At 49.4% G+C, this 21,762-nt stretch overlaps 2 protein-coding genes across 7 annotated transcripts in view; both read right to left on the reverse strand.

Moving 5' to 3' along the window:
* SHANK3 (SH3 and multiple ankyrin repeat domains 3) overlaps positions 1 to 12,331 on the reverse strand; it is a 138,864-nt gene extending 126,533 nt beyond the window's left edge. For all 6 annotated transcript variants that reach the window (XR_014856288.1, XR_014856286.1, XM_085081180.1 and 3 more), the window contains exons 1-2: positions 12,005 to 12,331; positions 553 to 756 (exon numbers count right to left, since the gene is read on the reverse strand). Coding sequence is in view for 4 of the 6 variants with exons in the window: in XM_085081180.1 (XP_084937306.1) it covers positions 553 to 756; positions 12,005 to 12,241 (441 nt within the window). In the remaining 2 variants the exon portion in view is untranslated. The remainder of the gene's footprint in view (positions 1 to 552; positions 757 to 12,004) is intronic.
* A 4,766-nt stretch (positions 12,332 to 17,097) lies between these two features.
* The window catches only part of LOC146443011 (SH3 and multiple ankyrin repeat domains protein 3-like), a 43,020-nt gene continuing 38,355 nt past the window's right edge, over positions 17,098 to 21,762 (reverse strand). Inside the window, exon 5 of the mRNA XM_085079948.1 lies at positions 17,098 to 17,106. Coding sequence (XP_084936074.1) covers positions 17,098 to 17,106 — 9 coding nt within the window. The remainder of the gene's footprint in view (positions 17,107 to 21,762) is intronic.

Below are 21,762 nucleotides of genomic sequence, written 5' to 3' on the forward strand. Positions count from 1 at the left end.
TAAAATAGAGTAAAATAGAATAAAATAGAATAGCATAGAATGGAATAGAATGGAAAAGGATAAAATAAAATTAGAATAGAATAGAATAGAATAGAATAGAATAGAATTAGAAAAGAATGGAATAGAATGGAATGGAATAGAATGGAAAAGGATAAAATAAAATTAGTAGAATAGAATAGAATGGAATAGAATAGAATTAGAAAAGAATGGAATAGAATGGAATGGAATGGAATAAAATAAAACAAAATTAGAAAAGAATAGAATAGAATAGAATAGAATAGAATAGAATGGAATAGAATAGAATGGAATAGAATGGAATAGAATAGAATAGAATAGAATAGAATAGAATAGAATAGAATGGAATAGAATAGAATGGAATAGAATGGAATAGAATAGAATAGAATAGAATTAGAACAGAAATAGAATAGGATGGAATAGAATTGGAACGGGATAGGATAGGATAGGATAGGACAAAATAAAACAAAATAAAACAAAACAAAACAATATAAAATAATAAAACAGAACCCCCCCAACCCCTCGGCAGCCACTCACCTCCAGGTAGGGCACGGGCGTGTCGGGGTTGAGCGGGTATTCCCGCAGCAGCCTCTCCTCGTCCAGGAACTTCCCGGCGCGGCCGTTGTAGGCGGGCTGGAAGAGGCCGTAGTTGAGCACATCCTTCAGGCTGTGGTTGAGCGTGCACAGGATGCGCTGCTTGGACACCCACACCGGCACGTCGGGGTTCAGCCGCAGACACTTCTGCAAAACCGGATTCCCGCGGGAACGGGGTGAGCGCCGGGAGCGGGAAACGGCGGGAATTCAGCGCGGGGGATAGCGGGAAACGGCGGGAATTCAGCGCGGGGGATAGCGGGAATTGGGGGGAAGAGTTGGGGAAGGGGGAAATGTGGGTTTTGTGGGGTTCAGGGAGGGTTAAATGGATGGGAAAGGAGGAATTCCCAAGGTTTTTATGGCTTAAGACAAAGAAATAAAAAAAAAAATTTCCAAAGGGAAAATCCATAGACAAACATGGGGAGAAAATGGGAATCCGTGGGGCTTTTCCATGGTGGGGATTGGGGGAATTGGGGGGAAGAGTTAGGGGAAGGGGAAATGTGGGATTTTGTGGGGTTCAGGGAGGGTTAAACCAATGGGAAAGGAGGAATTCGCAAGTTTTTTATGGATTAAGATAAAAAAATATGGGTGTTCCCACTGGGAATTCCAAAGGGAAATCAGCACAGGAAGAAAACAGGAATCCATGGGGTTTTCCATGGTGGGAAAGGGGGGAAAGAGAGGGAAGGGTGAAATCTGGGATTTTGTGGGGTTCAGGGGGGGTTAAATCTATGGGAAAGGAGGAATTCCCAAGTTTTTTATGGATTAAGACAAAAAAACCCCCAAAAATGACCAAACACTCCCCCCCCAAAATAATTAAAAAATAGGCACATTCCCACTGGGAATTCCAAAGGGAAATCAACACAGGAAGAAAATGGGAATCCGTGGGGTTTTTCCATGGTGGGGATTGTGGGAATTGGGGGAAAGAGAGGGAAGGGTGAAATTTGGGATTTTTTGGGATTCAGGGAGGGTTAAACCACAAGGTTGGGAATATCGCAGAGAATTCCCACCGGGATCTCCCAAATCCCACTTTGGGATAAGCTGGATGTCACCACTGGAATTAATTCCCAACATTCCAACCCTGAGCTCTTCCCGAAACCCCAGAGGTGGAAAATCCCACAGGATTCTCCTGGAATTTCTGTGGGTTCACAGAAAAAGGAATCAGAGCCACAGGATTGGGAAAATCCAAGAGAATTCCCACTGGGATCTCCCAAATCCCACTTTGGGAGATAATTTGTCACCATTGGAATTCATTCCCAACATTCCAATCCTGAGCTCTTCCCGAAACCCCAGAGGGTGGAAAATCCCACGGGATTCTCCTGGGATTTCTGTGGGTTCACAGAAAAAGGAATCAGAGCCACAGGATTGGGAAAATCCAAGAGAATTCCCACCGGGATCTCCCAAATCCCTCTTTGGGAGATAATTTGTCACCGCTGGAGTTCATTCCCAGTGCTGAGCTCTTCCCGAAACCCCAGAGGCTGGAAAATCCCACGGGATTCTCCTGGGATTTCTGTGGGTTCACAGAAAAAGGAATCAGAGCCACGGGATTGGGAAAATCCAAGAGAATTCCCACTGGGATCTCCCAAATCCCACCTTGGGACAGGCTGGAGCTCATTCCCATCATTCCTGACCACAATCCTGGGAAAAATTTGGGATTTTCCGATATCCAGGGAAAAACAATCCTGGAGGAGAGGAGGAACCTCCAGGAGTTTTCCACCCACCAAAGGCAGACTGGGACCAGTTTAAAGAACCAGCTGGGAATAAAAACCCAAAAAAACCCCAAAAACCAGGAATTTTGGGGCTTGGATCACCTCCCGAGGAAAATCCCAGCCCTGCCACCCCCAGAGCTGAATTCCAAACTGGGAAAAGCCGAAAAAAAAGGGGGAAAAGCCAAAAAAAAAATGGGAAAAAGGCGGGAGGGAGGATCTGACTGCCGGCAGGAAACGCCTGGAGCTCCAACCCTCCTCGGAGCTGGAAAAACAAAGGATTTGGGATTTTCCAGTGACTCAGGGGTTGGTCAGCCAGGAAGGGCGTCGGATAAAAAATTCCAGTTTTTTTGGCTAAGGGAAAAAAAAAAACAGGAATGAAATCAGAATGAGGAAAGATAAGGTTTGGTTGGATGAGAAATAAAATGGGGATTTGGATCCGATGGAATTCCAACGGGGAGGTGAAGAGTTTTTAATGGGAAGAAAAGGGAAAGGAGGATTTCGGTGGGAAAATATTAATTAATATGGAATTCGCTCCCTAAATCCCGTCCGGTGATCCGTGGTGAAAAATTCCACCCAAAAATCCTGGAATGCCGAACTTTCCATGGCACAGGCAGCCTCGGCTATCCCAACATTCCCGATATTCCCAAATTCTTGGAATGGCCATTCCATGCTGGAGATCCCAGACTGGCCAGGATGTCCTTGACCTCCATATTCTGAGGGATTCCCTGGATTTGGGATTCCATGGATCTGGAATTCCCTGGATCTGGAATTCCTGGATCTGGAATTCCTGGATCTGGAATTCCATGGATCTGGGATTCCCTGGATCTGGAAATCCTGGATCTCTGATTCCCTGGATCTGGGATTCCTGGATCTGGAATCCCATTGATCTGGAATTCCATGGATCTGAAATCCCATGGATCTGGGATTCCCTGGATTTGGGATTCCTTGGATCTGGAATCCCATGGATCTCTGATTCCCTGGATCTGGGATTCCCTGGATCTGGAATTCCCTGGATCTGGGATTCCCTGGATCTGGAATTCCCTGGATCTGGGATTCCCTGGATTTGGGATTCCTGGATCTGGAATTCCATGGATCTGGGATTCCCTGGATTTGGGATTCCCTGGATCTGGAATCCCATGGATCTGGAATTCCATGGATCTGGAATTCCTGGATCTCTGATTCCATGGATCTGGAATTCCTGAATCTAGGATTCCCTGGATCTGGGATTCCATGGATCCCCCAAGCTTTTCCAACCTGTCCAGGTCTTCCCATGGGATTTGCTCCATCATTTCCCAGGATAAAAGGAACTCCCAGATTTCCCTCAAATTCCCTTTTTTTCCCCACTCCAAACACACCAGGGAAACCACCAGGAATTCCGAACAAAACCCCACAATTCCCTGGAAAAGCCACCCTGGAGGGTGTTGGTTCATCCCAATCCGTCTCTGGGATTGAGGTTGGAATTTTCCCTCGGGAAGAATCACCAGCATGGATTTTCCCTCACTTTTCCAGGATTTTCCCTGATCCCAGCAGGATCTGCCATATCCGGTGTCTTTTCACCCGTATTCCCAAAATTCCTTCCTGAATTTTCAACACCAAATGAAGTGACTTGGAATTTTCTCCCCCTTTTCTTTCCCGCATTCTCCCAAAAAACTCATCCGCAGGAATTTTTCCCCAAAAACCTCAATTCATCCTCAGGAATTTTTCCCAGAAAACCTCAAATCATCCTCAGGAATTTTTCCCCAAAAACCTCAACTCATCCTATGGAATTTACCCCAAAAACCTCAAATCATCCTATGGAATTTTTCCCAAAAAAACCTCAATTCATCCTGTGGAATTTTTCCCAGAGAACCTCAAATCATCCTATGGAATTTTTCCCCAAAAATTTCAATTCATCTTATGGAATTTTTCCCAAAAAAACTCAAATCATCCTATAGAATTTTTTCCCAAAAAACCTCAACTCACCCCATGGAATTTTTCCCAAAAAAACTCAATTCATCCTCAGGAATTTTCCCCAAAAACCTCAACTCATCCACAGGAATTTTTCCCAAAATCCTCAACTCATCCTCAGACATTTTTCCCAAAAACCTCAATTCTTCCTATGGAATTTTTCCCAAAAAACCTCAAATCATCCTATGGAATTTTTCCCCAAAAATTTCAATTCATCTTATGGAATTTTTCCCAAAAAACCTCAAATTATCCTATGGATTTTTCCCAAAAAACCTCAAATCATCCTCAGGAATTTTTCCCAGAAAACCTCAAATCATCCTATGGAATTTTTCCCAAAAAATCTCAACTTATCCTATGGAATTTTTCCCAAAAACATCAACTCATCCTCAGGAATTTTTCCCAAAAAATCTCAACTCATCCTATGGAATTTTCCCCAAAAACCTCAAATCATCCTATGGAATTTTTCCCAAAAAACCTCAACTCATCCTCAGGAATTTTTCCCATCCCAAGCTCCTTCCCTGCCCTCCAGGCTTTCCAGAAATTCTCAGAATTTGGATAAATCCCATTCCTTTTTATCCAATCCCGGAAAAACACCACAGTAAAACCACCCTGGGAATTCTTTCCCGGCTGCTGAATTTCCCATTTTTCCATGGAATATCCTGAATTCGTTCATCCCTCTTTAGTGTTGACACAAAATAGGGTGTTGTAGGTATTCCCAAAAATCCCTTTTCCCAATGGAATAACCACTCGGAACGACAACATCGCTCCTCCCTCCTCATCCTCTCCATCCCTGAATTCCCAGCAGAATTCCCAGCAGGAATTTCCACTGGAATTCCCACCGGAATTCCCCACCTGTCTGAATTCCCAGCACTCACCGGTTTCTCCATCCCGGAGCGAAAATTCCCAACTTTTCCCACCTTCTCTTCCATCTTTTCCTCGCCCTCCCTCCGTTTCCCTCCGGATGCTCCGAGGGGACGGAATCCCAGGGAAGAGACATCCCTGTTTTCCATGGGAACCTCGGGAATCGGCAGCTCTCGGGGTTGGAATGAGAATCCAGAGAAATCCCGGGAATGTTGGTCATTTATCCAACCACTCCCCTGCGGATCAATCCGGCCGGGATTGGTCTGACGCTCCACACAGGGCTGTTCCCAAGTAATTCCAACCTCCTGCTCGGATTTCCGGGAAAAATCCGGAATTCCGAGTTGGGAAATGAATGGAATAAGAGGGGCAATGTTCCTTTCTATGTGTGTTTTATCCGGTTAAAATTGGGATTTTCCTGCCGTTAATTCTGAGTTTGAATGGAAATTCCTCTCCTGCTTCCCACAAAAAATGAGGATGGGATTAATTATCCAATTAAAGATTAATTATCCAATTAAAAGTTAATTATCCAATTAAAAAAGGGGGAAAAACTCCAAACTGGGGAAGAAAAAAACAAGGATTTGAGGTTTCCATGCAATAAAAATCTGGGAAAATGTGGATTTAAAAATGGTGTAAAAATCGGATGAAAATTCCAGCTTTTTGGCTGGGAAAAAAAAATGGGAATTAATCATGGGAAATCGTAATAATAATAAAATGTAAGAATTGGTTTAATGCAAAATAAAATCAGGATTTTATTTTGCAATAAATAAATAAAATCCGATGGAATTCCAAGGGGAAGGTGCAGAGTTTTTAACGGGAAGAAAAGGAAAAGGAGGATTTTGGTGGGAAATATTAATCAATCAATTACTAATTAATTATTCTTTATTATTATTAAATAAATATTAATTAGGCCATTATTATTTAATATTTATTTTTAATAATAAATAGGAGAAGCGGGTTGGGATAGTTAATAATATCTGAATTTTTATGGGATTTTGTTATCCAATTCCAAGCCAGGTTGGATCATCTCGGATCATTAATAATATCTGAATTTTTATGGGATTTTGTTATCCAATTCCAAGCTGGGTTGGATCATCTCAGATCATTCCATTGGAATCTGAGGCTCTTTAAGCTCTTTTTCCCACCCAAACCATTCCAGAATTCCCAATAAAAACTCCCACAAAATCATTTCCCATCCACAATTCCCAAGGACAAATCCATCCCCAAGCTTCGGCTGTCGCTCAGCTGCCGAGGTCAATTCCATAAAAAAAAAACAGGATTAAAAAAACTCGGAATTTCCATCGATCCCCGATGGGAGCAGGGGGGAGGATTTCAGCTCTGCTGATTGGTTCGTTAATCAACACCAATTAATCAACCCTCGTTAATTAACCAGGCCGACGATCCGTGAATGTCGGGACGTTAATTAAAGATTTTTTTCCTCCTGGCCGAAAATGGAATGTTTGATTCCAACAGGGAAACTCGGGAAAAATGAGTTTGGACAACCTGGAAAAAGGGATTTTTCCATGGAAAAGCAAAATTCCCACTGAAGATCCCAAAATTCCTCTCCCGGGAAACACCTGGAGGAGTTGGGATTGGATCTTTGGGATCATTTTTCCATGGAAAAATCGGTCAGGCCTTGGAAAGGATTCCCCATGGAGTCTCCATCCCATGGAATTCCTGGAATTCCACTCAGGGCTCCGGGTTGGGATCAAACCCAGCTTGGAGTTCACCTTGGAATTCTTTTCCAGCCTCAGGGATCCTGGGAATTCTGATTAAAGTTGGGTTATCCCAATTTTTTCCAGGGTTTTTTTTGGGATCCCTCGTTGGATTCACTCCATTTTTTGGGAAGCTCTAATTCCACTCAATTTTTCCAGCCCAATTCCATCTTTTCCAGCCCAATTCCATCTTTTCTTTTCCAGTCCAATTCCATCTTTTTCAGCCCAATTCCATCTTTTCTTTTCCAGCCCAGTTCCATCTTTTCCAGCCCAATTCCATCTTTTCTTTTCCAGCCCAGTTCCATCTTTTCCAGCCCAATTGCTTCTTTTCCAGCCCAAATCCCTTCTTTTCCAGTCCAATTCCATCTTTTCCAGCCCTATCCTTGTTTTTCCAGCTCATCCTTTTTTTCCCAGCCCAATTCCTTTTTTCCAGCCTGATTCCTTCTTTTCGATGCTCCTTGGGGAAAAAAAACTCCCCAAAAAAAAAAAAACCTGGAAAAATCCACAGGCCTGGAAAAATCCCAACCCCGGAGCACCTGCAGGGATGGGGGAAAAAAAAATGGAAATTTTGGGGATGGAAAAAATGGAAATTGGGATAAAAAAAATGGAAATTGGGACGGGGAAGAGAAAGAGGGATGAAAAGCAGAGCAGCTGCTCCATTCACGGAGAGAAATCCGTCGGATTTCCATTTCCATGGAAAAAAAAACAATGGGAAGCTCCAAGCGAAAAGCAAATTTTCTCACTCATCCCTTTGAGGTTTGATCCTCCCCTGAAAAAGGGGGAAAATTCCATTGGAATTTTGGATAACTGAGGATTTTTGGGAAGATCAGAGCAATTCCTGAGGATCATTCCTGATTTTCCCTCTTTTTTTTTTTTTTGGGATCTAGGTGGATTTTGGGATCTAAGCACTGGGAAAACAGGGAATGGAAGAGCTTTGGGATGGAGGTTGGGAGTTGGTGGGAAGGGAAGTGAGGCTTTTCCTCATCCCAACTTTTCCATGTGCTTTTTTCCCTTGGAATCCACATTCCCACAGTGGGATTTCCATTCTCATCCTTCCATTTTCCATGTTTTCCCTTTTCCTTGGAATCCACATTCCCACAGAGAAATTTCCACTCTCATCCCTCCCTTTTCCATGTTTTCCCAATCCTTGGAATCCACATTCCCACAATGGGATTTCCACCCTCATCCCTCCCTTTTCCATGTGTTTTTTCCATTGGAATCCACATTCCTACTGTGCAATTTCCACTCCCATTCCTCTTTTTTCCAAGTTATCCCTTTTCCTTGGAATCCAAATTCCCACAATGGGATTTCCACTCACATCCATCCTTTTCCATATTTTCCCTTTTCCATTGGAATCCACATTCCCACAGTGGGGTTTCCACCCTCATCCCTCCCTTTTCCATGTGCTTTTTTCCCTTAGAATTTCAAAAATTCCAAGCTCTGCCTGCACACCTCAGAACATTCCAGGACATTCCAGACCCCCTAAAAACCTCTGGATATTTCAGGACATTCCAGACCTCCTGGATCCACAATCCGGGTGGGAAAACCAGGAATTGGGATCCCATCACCCCCCAGGATGCTGGGAATGCCCAGAGGAAAAGGAAAGGGAAAGAAATCCCGGAAATTCCAGAAAAAATCCCTCCCGGCTCTGCCCGAAGCAATCCCGACAATCCCGAGGGCGTTGTCCCAGTTTTTCCGGAGCTCTGGGATCTGCCAGCGTTATCCAAACTTTTCCTGAGCTCCGGGAGGCCAAAGGTTGGGACAAATTCCGGAGGTTTTGGGAATTGCAGCTCCCTGGAGCAGCTCTGTAACCCATGAGGAGCTCTCCCGGAATTCCAGGTGGGATTTTCCAGGTTTTTTTTCCTTTTTCTCTGGCTCGGGATCAGGTAAAAGCAGGGATGTGCCGAAGGAAAAAAGCTCTTTATTCCCGGAAAACCTGGGGGGAGATTTTCTCCAAGGAATTCAAAGGATTTGGGATGAATAAACCTCAAAGAAAGGTGGAGATAATTCCAAAGGGGGATGGAAAAGTCAGGAAGTGACTTCTTGACCTCAAATCCCACCTGGAGGCTCCCGACAAAAGATGGGAATTTAACGAGTTAGACTTTTCCCAGCTGGATTCCTGACCTCGGGAATGCTGGGATGGAGTTGGGAAAAGGGGTGGGAAGCTGCCTGGCCATTCCTGGTGATCCCAAGGAATTCCCACCTCCAGGGAGGGTTTGTAGGGAAAAGTCTGTGGGATGTCGGCCATGGATCCAGAGATCCAGAGGGATTTATGGATTCAGGATCCAGGGTCAGATCCAGAACTCCAGAGGGATTCCAGGGTTGGATCCAGAGATCCAGAGGGATTTATGGATTCAGGATCCAGGGTTGGATCCAGAGGAATTTATGGATGGAGGATCCAGGGCCAGATCCAGAACTCCAGAGGGATTTATGAATTGAGGATCCAGGGTCAGATCCAGAGGGATTTATGGATGGAGAATCCAGGGCCAAATCCAGAGATCCAGAGGGATTCCAGGGAGGAGGATCCAGAGATCCAGAGGGATTTATGGATTCAGGATCTGGATTCAGATCCAGAGATCCACAAGGATTTATGGCTGGAGGATCCAGGGCCAAATCCCGAGATCCAGAGGGATTTATGGATGGAGAATCCAGGGTCAGATCCAAAGATCATGGGGAATTCCAGGGAGGAGGATCCAGAGATCCAGAGGGATTTATGGATTCAGGATCCAGGGTCAGATCCAGAGGAATTTATGGATGGAGAATCCAGGGCCAAATCCAGAGATCCAGAGGGATTCCAGGCAGGAGGATCCAGAACTCCAGAGGGATTTATGGATTGAGGATCCAGGGTCAGATCCAAAGTTCCAGGGGAATTCCAGGGAGGAAGATCCAGAGATCCAGAGGGATTTATGGATGGAGAATCCAGGGCCAAATCCAGAGATCCAGAGGGATTTATGGATTCAGGATCTGGATTCAGATCCAGAGCTCCACAAGGATTTACAGATTGAGGATCCAAGGCTAGATCCAGAGCTCCAGAAAAAAATTTACAGATGGAGGATCCAGGGCCAGATCCAAAGATCCAGAGGAATTCCAGGGAAGAGGATCCAGGGCTGGATCCAGAGTTCCAGAGGAATTTATGGATGGAGAATCCAGGGTGAGATCCAGAGCTCCAGAGGGATTTATGGATGGAGGATCCAGGTTCAAATCCAGGATCCCCTAGGTGTCCCCAAGGTCCCCAGGATGTCCCCAGCCTCTCCCACCCCCATTCCAGGGAGGCTGCTCCAGGAACATTCCCGTTTTCCAGCTCTCCCTTGGGAAGGGAGCTATGGGAGGGAAATTCCTGTTTTTTACTGGAAAAGCTTTGCCTGGAGTGCCTCATTCCCTCTGTCTGGGGGAGACAATTCCAGTGTCCATTTTATCCCATCCCATTCCAGTGTCCATCATCCCCATACCTTTCCAGTGTCCATCCCATCCCACACCACTCCACTGTCCATCTCACACAATTCCAGTGTCCATCCATCCCATTCCAGTGTCCATCCCATCCCACACCACTCCACTGTCCATCTCACACAATTCCAGTGTCCATCCATCCCATTCCAGTGTCCATCATTCCCCACACCATTCCAGTGTCCATCCAGCACCATTCCAGTGTCCATCCACACCATTCCAATGTCCATCTTACACCATTCCTGTGTCCATCCCACACCATTCCAATGTCCATCACTCCTCACACCATTCCAATGTCCATCCCACACCATGCCAGTGTCCATCCCACAACCTAACTCAGCATCCATCACTCCTCATTCCAATGTCCACCACCTCCCAGACCATTCCAGCGTCCATCCTACACCATTCCAATGTCCATCCCACCCCACACCATTCCAGTGTCCATCCACACCACTCCAGTGTCCATCCCACACCCTTCCTGTCCAGCCCAGCAGAGCTCCCAGCACCCACCACAGCCTGACTGTGACACCCCCGGACACGAGTGACCACCACATGCCAGCACCCCCCAGCCCGGCCCTGCCCGTCCTGGTCCCAATCCCTGTCCCGATCCCAATCCCAGTCCCGATCCCAATCCCAGTCCCGATCCCAATCCCAATCCCTGTCCCGATCCCAATCCCAGTCCCGCTCCCAATCCCAATCCCTGTCCCGATCCCAGTCCCAGGCCGGCGCCGTTCCCAGCCCGGTCGCGGTGGCCGCGGGCGCCTGGCGGGGGACAGAGCGGCTCGGGATGGCAGCGCTGCCGCCTGGCCCTGCGGGGACCTGAGGGGACAGCGGCATGGGGACACCAGCATGGGGACACCGAGGAGTGGGACAATGCGGACCCCTCCTGCCCGGCCCGGGCCGCTCGCCCCCCGCCCGCGGCTGGGAGAACTTTGTCGCTGCTGCCGCGGCGACAGCGGTGGCGGTGCGGGGCCAGACCGCGACCGGGACCGGTTGGGATGCGGAGCAGGGCCGGTCCGGGCGGGATGTGGATCGGAGCGCGGGTCAGGGCCGGTCCGGGTGCGGGTCGGGAGCGGCCGGAATGCGGAGCGGGGCTGGGAAAGGGACCGGGAGCGGCTGGGGTGCGGGTCGGGAGCGGAGCCGATCGGGGTGCGGGTCGGGATCGGTCCGGTTGGGGTGCGGATCAGGGTGCGGGTCGGGGCCGGTCTGGGTTTGGGTTTGGGTCGGGATCGGTCCGGGATGCGGTCAGGGTACGGATAAGGACCGGCGGGATGCGGATCGGGACCGCTCTGGGTTTGGGTCTGGGCCAGTCCGGGAGAGGGTCGGCACCGCTCGGGATGCGGATCAGGATGCGGATCGGGACCGCTCTGGGTTTGGGTCTGGGCCAGTCCGGGTGCGGATCCGGGTGAGAACCGGGACCGCTCGGGATGCGGATCGGGACCCATCGGGATGCAGATCCCAGTGCGGATTGGGATCGGGCTGGGTTTGGGTCAGGAGCAGTCCAGGTGCGGATCCCAGTGCGGATCAGGACCGCCCGGATCCCATTGCGGACCGGCACCGCTCCGGATGCGGACCCCATTGCGGACCAGCACCGCTCCCCCGGCTCGGCAGAGTCACAATCCCGCTCCTCCCGCACCTCCCCGCTCTCTGCGGCCGCTCGGCTCTCTCCCCCTCCTTCCCTTCCCCATCCCTCCCTCTCTCCCTCCCTCCTCCCTCCTCCCCGCTCACCGTCTGCTGCAGGTCGGGGATGCCGATGCGCACCACGATGGCGCCTGGCGCCGGTTCCTCCATGCGGATCGGCGCGGCCAGCTTGGGCGAGCGGGGCCCGCCGGGGCCTCGGGCCGCCTCCAGGCGCGGCTCCTCCCGCAGGCCGGGGCTCGGCTCGCCGCTGCGGGGCTGGCGCTCGGGCGGCGGCGGAGGTGACTCGGGGCTCTCATGCTGGCTGCCCGCGGGGCTCAGCGGCATGCTCCGCGAGGCACCGAGCGCCGCGGCGGGCGGCCCGCACCCGCTCCGTGCCCCGCTCCGTGCCCGCAGCGCGCCGGGGGACCTGCGGGGACACCGAGGGTCAGCCGGAGCCGGGATGGGAGTGACATGGCGGGGAGATGGCCGGAGGGACACGGGGGACAGCCGGGACAGTGGGGAGTGTTGCCGAAAAGCGGGGATTTCTCAGGGGGATCTGGGATTGGGACCAGGGATGGACATGGAGATTCCCATGGGATCCCATGGAATCCCTCCAGGAATTGCCATTCCTCTGGAGAAATCTGGGATGGGACAGTCGGGATGGACATGGAGATTCCCATGGGATCCCTGGAACTCCCAACCCCAGCAGGGAGTGTTCCTGAAAAGTGAGGATTTCTCACGGGAACCTGGGATGGGACATTTGGGATGGACATGGAGATTTCCACTGGATCCCTGGAACTCCCAATCCCTGCAGGGAGTGTTCCCAAAACGTGGGAATTCCTCAGGAGAAATCTGGGATGGGACAGTCGGGATGGACATGGACATTCCCATGGGACCCTCTGGAGAAGTCCAGGAGTGAATTCCCACTCTCCCCATGGACATTCCCATGCGATCCCATGGAAGCTCCTTCCCCAGCAGGGAGCGTTCCCAAAAAGTGGGAATTCCTCAGGAGAAATCTGGGATTGAACCTTTGGGATGGGCACGGACATTCCCACGGGGCACTCTGGAGAAGGTCAGGAGTGAATTCCCACTCTCTCCATGGACATTCCCATGGGATCTCTGGAACTCCCAACCCCAGCAGGGAGTGTCCCCAAAAGTGGGAATTCCTCAGGAGAAATCTGGGATTGAACCTTGGGGATGGACATGGACATTCCCACGGGGCACTCTGGAATTCCCTGAGGAATTGCCATTCTTCAGGAAAAATCTGGGATTGGACAGTCGGGATGGACATGGACATTCCCATGGGATCCTCTGGAATTTCCCCCAGGAATTGCCATTCCCCAGGAGAAATCTGGGATTGAACCTTTGGGATGGACATGGACATTCCCACGGGATCCTCTGGAATTTCCCCGGGAAGGGCCATGGCCAGGAGTGAATTCCTGCTCTCCCCATGGACATTCCCACAGGATCCCACAACCCCCAGCAGGGCCATTCCCCGGGAGAGCTCCGGGATCAGATCCCACTTTGCAGCTGGAATCTCCCCAGAGATCGCTGGAGCTGCCCTGGGTTCATCCCATCCCCAATCCATGGATAGCCTTCATCCCATCCCGAATCCATGGATTTCCTTCATCCCATCCCGAATCCATGGATAGCCTTCATCCCATCCCATCCCGAATCCATGGATTTCCTTCATCCCATCCCATCCTGAATCCATGGATTTCCTTCATCCCATCCCGAATCCATGGATATCCAACCCCTCTGTCCATCCCAAATCATTGATATCCTTCATCCCATCCCATCCTGAATCCATGGATTTCCTTCATCCCATCCTATCCCATCCCATCCCAAATCATTGATATCCCTCATCCCATCCCAAATCCATGGATATCCTTCATCCCATCCTGAATCCATGGCTATCCAACCCTTCATCCCATCCCAGATCCACGGATATCCCTCATCCCAACCCAGATCCATGGATTTCCTTCATCCCATCCCATCCCATCCCAAATCCATGGATATCCTCCATCCCATCCCACCCCAAATGCATTGATAGGATTCCTATCCTGAATCCACGGCTATCCCTCATCCCAACCCAGATCCAGAACCAGAACACCCAAAAAAATAATCCAAAAAATTCCAAAAAAAATCCTCCGAAAATTAAAAATCATTCCAAAGCTGAATTCCCCAAAATCTCATTTCGCAGACTCATTTTCCCTCCTTGAATCGATTCCTCCACTGAGAAAACTTTTTTTTTAAAACCTCCTTTTTTTCTTTTTTCCCCAAGGAATCTGCAGAATTTTTCAGGAATGATGATCCAAGGATTCTCATTCCCACAGCAGCGGAAAAAAAACCCAAAAAAAAAAAAGTTGGAAAAACATCAAAAGGAATTGGAAAATATTCCAAATAGATTTTCCCTGCTGGGAAAACCTGCTGGGAGCAGCAGGAGCTTTCCTTGGATTTCTGAGAATTCCTTGGATTTCTGAGAATTTCCTTGGATTTCTGAGGATTCCCAGAATTTCCTTGGATTTCTGAGAATTCCCAGAATTTCTGAGAATTTCCTTGGATTTCTGAGAATTTCCTTGGATTTCTGAGAATTTCCCTGGATTTCTGAGAATTCCCTGGATTTTTGAGAATTCCCTGGATTTCTGAGAATTCCCAGAGGGTCACAGCTGAGCCAATTTCGCCCCTTTTTCCATGGGAATGAGAATTCCCAGTTTTCCTTCCCTTTTTTTCCTGGGATTTTGAAATCAGAGTCGAATTCCTGCCTTTCCCGAATCCCAGTGCCGAAATTCCATAGGGAGCAGAAATTCCATAAGAATCAGAAATTCCTTAGGGATCAGAAATTCCATAGGGAGCAGAAATTCCATAAGAATCAGAAATTCCTTAGGGATCAGAAATTCCATAGGGAGCAGAAATTCCACAGGAAGGAATCAGCAATTCCATAGAGATCAGAAATTCCACAGGAATCACCTCACACTGGAATTCCAGAATTTCGGAACTCCAGAATTCCAAATTTCAGAATCCCAGAATTAATTCCAGAATTCCTGGAATCAGAGGGAACAGAACTCCATCCCGGAATTCCTCTGGGAATCCAACTGGGAGAATCCTGGGAAAAGTGCAGAGAGGGGTGGGGAGACCTCGAGAAGCTTTTTTAGGAATTTTTGGGGAATTTTTGGGGAAAATTTGGGATTTTTTTCCTTTCAGGAGAAGACAAACAGCGCCAGGAATAACCGACGGCTGGGAATGTTCCAGAAACGGAAAAGTGGGAAAAGGAAAGGTGGGAAAAGGGATTGGTACAGCCAAAAAAATCTCAAAAAAATATGGAAAATCCTCTGGAAAATCCCGGGATTTGAGCCAAGGAGATCCAGAGGTTTATCCCATCCATCCTCGGCCAAAATTCCAGGATTTTTCTCTCCCTGGAAAAGTTTTCCTGGCTGGGATAGGAGGGAATGACGTCATTTCCAACCCCCACATTCCCGGGGAATTTTCGGGAATATTTTTATCCCAGGAGGAATCCAAAATCAGGGATGGGAATCCTGGGAAACCTCAGTTTTCCCAGGATCGGGGAGGATTCGGGATCTTGGCCAAAATCCCAGGAATCAGAGCCCAAAATCCCGGGAATCAGAGCCCAAAAATCCCGGGAATCAGAGCCCAAAATCCCAGAAATCAGAGCCCAAAATCCCGGGAATCAGAGCCCAAAATCCCGGGAATCAGAGCCCAAAATCCCGGGATCTTTTACCCCCAGGGAGCAGAAACTTGCCAGCAGCTCCGGTTTGGCCCAGAAAATCCTGGGATGGGAATTTTCCCTGGAATTGCCACTTTTCCCTGGGATTGGAATTTTCCCCTGGAATTGCCATTTTTCCCTGGAATTGGAATTTTTCCCTGGGAATGGAATTTTCCCCTGGAATTACCACACTTATCTGGGATGAGCATTTTTCCCGGGAATTGCCACTTTTGCCTGGGATTGGAATCATTCCCTGAAATTGCCATTTTCCCTGAAATTGCCATTTTCCCTGGAATTGCCATTTTTCCCTGGAATTGGAATTTTTCCCTGGGATTGGAATTTTTCCCTAGGATTGCTGCTTTTCTCTGGGACTGGAATTTTTCCCTTGAATTGCCATTTTTCCCTGAGATTGACATTTTCCCTGGAATTCCTGCACTTCCCCACGATTGGCATTTTTCCCTGGAATTGCCACTTTCCCCAGAATTAGAATTTTTCCCTGGAATTGCCACATTTCCCCAGGATTGGCATTTTCCCCTAAGAATGCTGCTTTTCCTTGGGATTGGAATTTTAACCTGGAATTGCCTATTTTCTCTGGAATTGCCATTTTCCCCCGGGATTGGTACTTTTCCCTGGAATTGGAATTTTTCTCTGGAATTGCCATTTTTCCCTGGAATTGGAATTTTTCCCTAGGATTGCTGCTTTTCCCTGGGACTGGAATTTTTCCCTGGAATTGCCAGTTTTCCCTGGAATTGCCATTTTTCCCTGAGATTGACATTTTCCCTGGAATTCCTGCATTCCCCCACGATCAGCGTTATTCCCTGGAATTTCCGCTTTTCCTTGGGACTGGAATTTTTCCCTAAAAATGCTGCTTTTCCCTGGAATTGCCATTTCCTCTGGAATTAGAATTTTTCCCTGGAATTGCTGCTTTTCCCTGGCAGAATCAAGGTTGAATTCCCTCCCTTTCCCAACTTTCCCAACTTTCCCAGGAAATCCCATTCCCATTCCTCCTCCACACTCCCCATCCCGGCTCCAGGATAACCTGGAAACTTTGGGAAAAGGATTCCCGGGAAGCTCAATGTCCCCAGGTGGGACACGGGGAGGAAAAATTCCCGAGCTTTTCCTGGGAAAAACCAGCCTGGAATGACACCTGGATCAGGAAACCGGGAAAAATCAGGGAGACAAATCCCCACCTGGAAAAATCTGGGATCCAAACCTGGAAGGATCCAGGGGGGACAAAACTTCACCTGGAAAAATCGGGAAGGCAGAAATCTTCACTTGGATCAGGGAATGTGGAAAAAACCAAGGAGGGCAAACCTGGAAGGGTTAATGGAGCTAAATCCATGGAAAAATCAGGGAGAGAAATCCTCACCTGGAAAAATCACGGAAATTGGAAGGGTCAGAGAGCCAAAGCCTCATTTGGAAAGATCGGGGAGCCTGGAAAAATCAGGATCCTGGAAAAATCAGGATCTTGGAAAAATCAGGAAACCTGGAAAAATCAGGAAGCCAAAAACCCTCACCTGGAAAAATTAGGGAATCTGGAAGGATCAGAGATCCAAACTCTGCCCTGGGAAGATCAGAGAGCCTGGAAAAATCAAGGATCCTGGAAAAATCATGGAATTTGGAAGGATCAGGGATCCTGGAAAAATCAGGGATCCTGGAAAAATCAGGAAGTCAAAGCCTCACCTGGATGGGAAAACCTGGAATGCTCAGGGATCCAATTCCTGCCCGGAAATCCCGGGAATTCTCAGGGATCCAATTCCCTGCTGGAATTCCCAGGGATCAAATCCCTTCCCGGAATTCCCAGGGATCCGATTCCCGCCCGGAAATCCCGGGAATGTCGCCGCCGCTCTCCCCCCGCCGCCGTTACTGATTGACCAGCGCAGCCTCGGGAATTTCGGGAATGTTGGAAATTCCAGAGCCGCTGGAAACGGCGGGAATGGGAGATGGGAGAGTTTGGGATTGGGATTGTCCTGTCCTGTCCTGTCCTGTCCTGGCTGTCCCCGAGGTGCCACCGCCGGGCCAGCAGGGCCGGGAGACGGGGCGGTGCCAGCTGTGTGCCACCAGTGCCAGCCTGTCCCCAGACTGTCCCCGTGCCACCAGTGCCAGGCTGTCCCCAGGCTGTCCCCTGGTGTCCCCATGCCGGGCTGTGTCCATGCCGGCCGTGCCAGGCTGTCCCCATGCCAGCCTGTCCCCATGCCAGGCTGTCCCCATGCCAGCAATGCCAGGCTGTCCTCATGCCGGGCTGTGTCCGTGCCAGCAACGCCATGCTGTCCCCATGCCAGGCTGTCCCTGTGCTGTCCCCATGCCAGGCTGTCCCCATACTGTCCCCATGCCAGGCTGTCCCCATGCCAGCAATGCCACGCTGTCCCCATGCCAGGCTGTCCCCATACTGTCCCCATGCTGGGCTGTGCCCGTGCCAGCAATGCCAGGTTGTCCCCATGCCAGCCTCTCCCCGTTCTGTCCCCATGCCGGGCTGTCCCCATGCCGGGCTGTCCCTGTTCTGTCCCCATTCCAGGCTGTCCCCGTTCTGTCCCCATTCCAGGCTGTCCCCATGCCGGGCTGTCCCCATGCCGGGCTGTCCCCATGCCAGCAATGCCAGGCTGTCCCCATGCCTGTCTGTCCCCATGCCAGCCTGTCCCCATGCCGGGCTATCCCCATGCCAGCAATGCCAGGCTGTCCCCATGCCGGGCTGTCCCCATTCCAGGCTGTCCCCCGTTCTGTCCCCATTCCAGGCTGTCCCCAGGCTTATCCGGGCACACGGAGGTCACCGCCGCCTGTCCCCACCCCACGTGACAGAGCGGCACAGAGCGGCCTGGGCTGGCCTTGGGCACTGCGGCTGTGACCCGGGATAGGGACAGGGACAGCGACAGGGACAGCGACAGGGACAGGGATGGGGATGGGATAGGGACAGGGACAGGGACAGGGACAGGGACAGGGACATGGACAGGGACAGGGACAGGGACAGGGATAGGGACAGGGATGGGGATGGGATAGGGACAGAGACAGGGACAGGGACAGGAAAAGGGGTAGGAAAAGGGATAGGGACAGGAGGAGAAGGGACAGAAGGAGGGACAGGAGAAGGGGGAAGGGACAGGAAAAGGGACAGGGACAAGAGCAGGAGAAGGGACAGGGACAGGAAAAGGGGGAGGGACATGGAAAGGGACAGGAAAAGAGGGAAGGGACAGGAGGGACAGGAGCAGGAAAAGGGACAAGAGGGACAGGAAGAGGGACAGGGACAGGAGAAGGGACAGGAGAAGGGACAGGAGAAGGGACAGGAAGAGGGACAGGGACAGGGACAAGAGCTGGAGAAGGACAAGGACAAGGACAGGAAAAGGGGGAATGGACAGGAACAGGGGGAGGGGGAAGGGGAAGGGACATGGAAAGGGACAGGGACAGGGACAGGAAAAGGGACAAGAAAAGGGGGAAGGCACAGGGACACGGACAGGGACAGGAGGGACAGGGATAGGAAAAGGGACATGGAAAGGGACAGGGACAGGTGGAAGGACAGGAGCAGGAGCAAGGACAGGAAAAGGGACAGGAAGAGGGACAGGAGAAGGGGCAGGGACAAGGACAAGAGCAGGGACATGGAAACGGAGGACAAGAAAGGGACATGGAAAGGGACAGGGACAGGTAGAGGGACAGGAGGGACAGGAGCAGGAAAAGGGGCAGGAAAAGGGACAGGGACAGGAGAAGGGAGAAGGGGCAGGAAGAGGAGCAGGGACAAGAGTAGGGACAAGAAAGGGACAGGGACAGGGACAGGGACAGGAGGGACAAGAAAGGGAGAGGGACAGGAGCAGGGACAAGAGCAGGGACAGGGACAGGGACAGGAGAACATGGAAAGGGACAGGGACAGGGACAGGAAAAGCAGGAACGCGCAGGGACCAGGGCAGCACAAGGACCAACTCTGTCCCGTCGCAGTGTCCCCTCTGCTCCACCGCACGGGGACAGCTCGGGCCCATCGATCCCCGCAGTGTCCCCGCAGTGTCCCCGCAGTGTCCCCGCAGTGTCCCCGCAGTGTCCCCGCAGTGTCCCCGCAGTGTCCCCAGCGCCTGCCGGGTAATTCCATCGATTTTCCCTCTCCCGCTTTTCCAGGGGACACCGCGCAGGGTGGGAGGGCGACTGTCACCCTCCCTTTGGCGACCTGGGGACAGCCGGTGACACCCCGGGGAGCCTCGGTGTCCCTAAATGTCCCCAAATGTCCCCCACAGGACCGCTGTCCCCCCCGGCAGGCGCTGGGATTGGCATTCCAGGGGATTCTGTGGGAAGAGCTCGGAGAGGATTTTTCGGGATTTTTCAGATTTAGGGAATTGAATTCCTGAATATTCTAGTTGATTCTATTGGGAATTGTGGGAATTATTCTATTGGGAATTTTATGGGATTAAATGGGAATTTAATGGGATTTAATGGGAAATTAATCCCATTGGGATTTATGGGAATTATTCTATTCCATTGGGAATTTTATGGGAATTATTCTATTATATTAGTATTTATGGGAATTGTTCTATTCTATGGGAATTATGGGAATTATTCTATTCCATTGGGAATTTTATGAGAATTGTTCTATACCATTGGGAATTTTAAGGGAATTATTCTATTCCATTGGGAATTATGGGAATTATTCTGTTCCATTGCGAATGATGGGAATTAATCTATTCCATTGGGAATTTTATGGGAATTATTCTATTCTATGGGAATTATGGAAATTATTCTGTTCCACTGGGAATTTTATAGGAATTATTCTGTTCCATTGGGAATTTAATAGGAATTATTCTATTCCATTGGGAATTTTATGGGAATTATCCTATTCCATTGGGAATTATGGGATGGTTCGAGGAAGGACATTAAAAATCCCTTAGGAACAACTCTAACTGTCCCAAGGACAATTCCAGGGATCCAGGGGCAGCCACAGGAATTTGGGAATTCCATCCCAGCCAGGAATTCCCCAAATCCCACCCAAATTCCCAGCGGGAAGTCATTCCCAGGCTCCTTTCCCTCCATCCCATGGAATTTTCCCTCTCCCTCTTTCCCGCAGCTCTTCAGGCGCTGAGGAGCCAAAATTAGGTCAGGCTGGAGCTCTTCCTGCTTCCCAGGATGAATATTCCCCATTTTCCCTGGTTTTCTTTCCAGGTTGAAAATTCCCGATTTTCCTGGCTTTTCTTTCCAGGCTGAAAATTCCTGATTTTCCCAGTTTTTCTTTCCAGGCTCAACATTCCTGATTTTCCTGTTTTTTCTTTCCAAGCTCAACATTCCCTATTTTCCCTGTTTTTCTTTCCAGGCTGAATATTCCCGATTTTCCTGGCTTTTCTTTCCAGGCTGAACATTCCCAATTTTCCTGGCTTTTCTTTCTAGGTTGAATATTCCCTATTTTCCCTGTTTTTCTTTCCAGGCTCAACATTCCCGATTTTCCCAGTTTTTCTTTCCAGGCTGAAAATTCCCGATTTTCCTGGTTTTTCTTTCCAGGCTGAAAATTCCTGATTTTCCCTGTTTTTCTTTCCAGGCTCAACATTCCCAATTTTCCCTGTTTTTCTTTCCAGGCTGAATATTCCCGATTTTCCAGGTTTTTCTTTCCAGGCTGAACATTCCCAATTTTCCCTGTTTTTCTTTCCAGGCTGAAAATTCCTGATTTTCCTGGTTTTTCTTTCCAGGCTCAATGTTCCCTATTTTCCCAGTTTTTCTTTCCAGGCTGAAAATTCCTGATTTTCCTGGTTTTTCTTTCCAGGCTCAATGTTCCCTATTTTCCCAGTTTTTCTTTCCAGGCTCAACATTCCCAATTTTCCCTGTTTTTCTTTCCAGGCTCAACATTCCGGATTTTCCCAGTTTTTCTTTCCAGGTTGAAAATTCCCGATTTTCCTGGTTTTTCTTTCCAGGCTCAACATTCCCTGTTTTCCCTGTTTTTCTTTCCAAGCTCAACATTCCCGATTTTCCCTGTTTTTCTTTCCAGGTTGAATATTCCCGATTTTCCCTGTTTTTCTTTCCAAGCTCAACATTCCCAGTCTTCCCAGATTTCCCTTCCAGCTCCATCCCTGCCCGGCAGGTCTGAGATGATCCCAGAGTTTGGAGACACAAAATTCCCAAATTCCCAAATTCCCAACCCCGGGAGTAGCTCCATTAGGGGCAAAAAAATGGGATTTGGGGACATTTC

This window comes from Lichenostomus cassidix, chromosome 1Aa, assembly GCF_008360975.1.
Source record: "Lichenostomus cassidix isolate B80296 chromosome 1Aa, HeHo_3.0, whole genome shotgun sequence".
In the NCBI taxonomy this organism is placed as follows: domain Eukaryota; kingdom Metazoa; phylum Chordata; class Aves; order Passeriformes; family Meliphagidae; genus Lichenostomus; species Lichenostomus cassidix.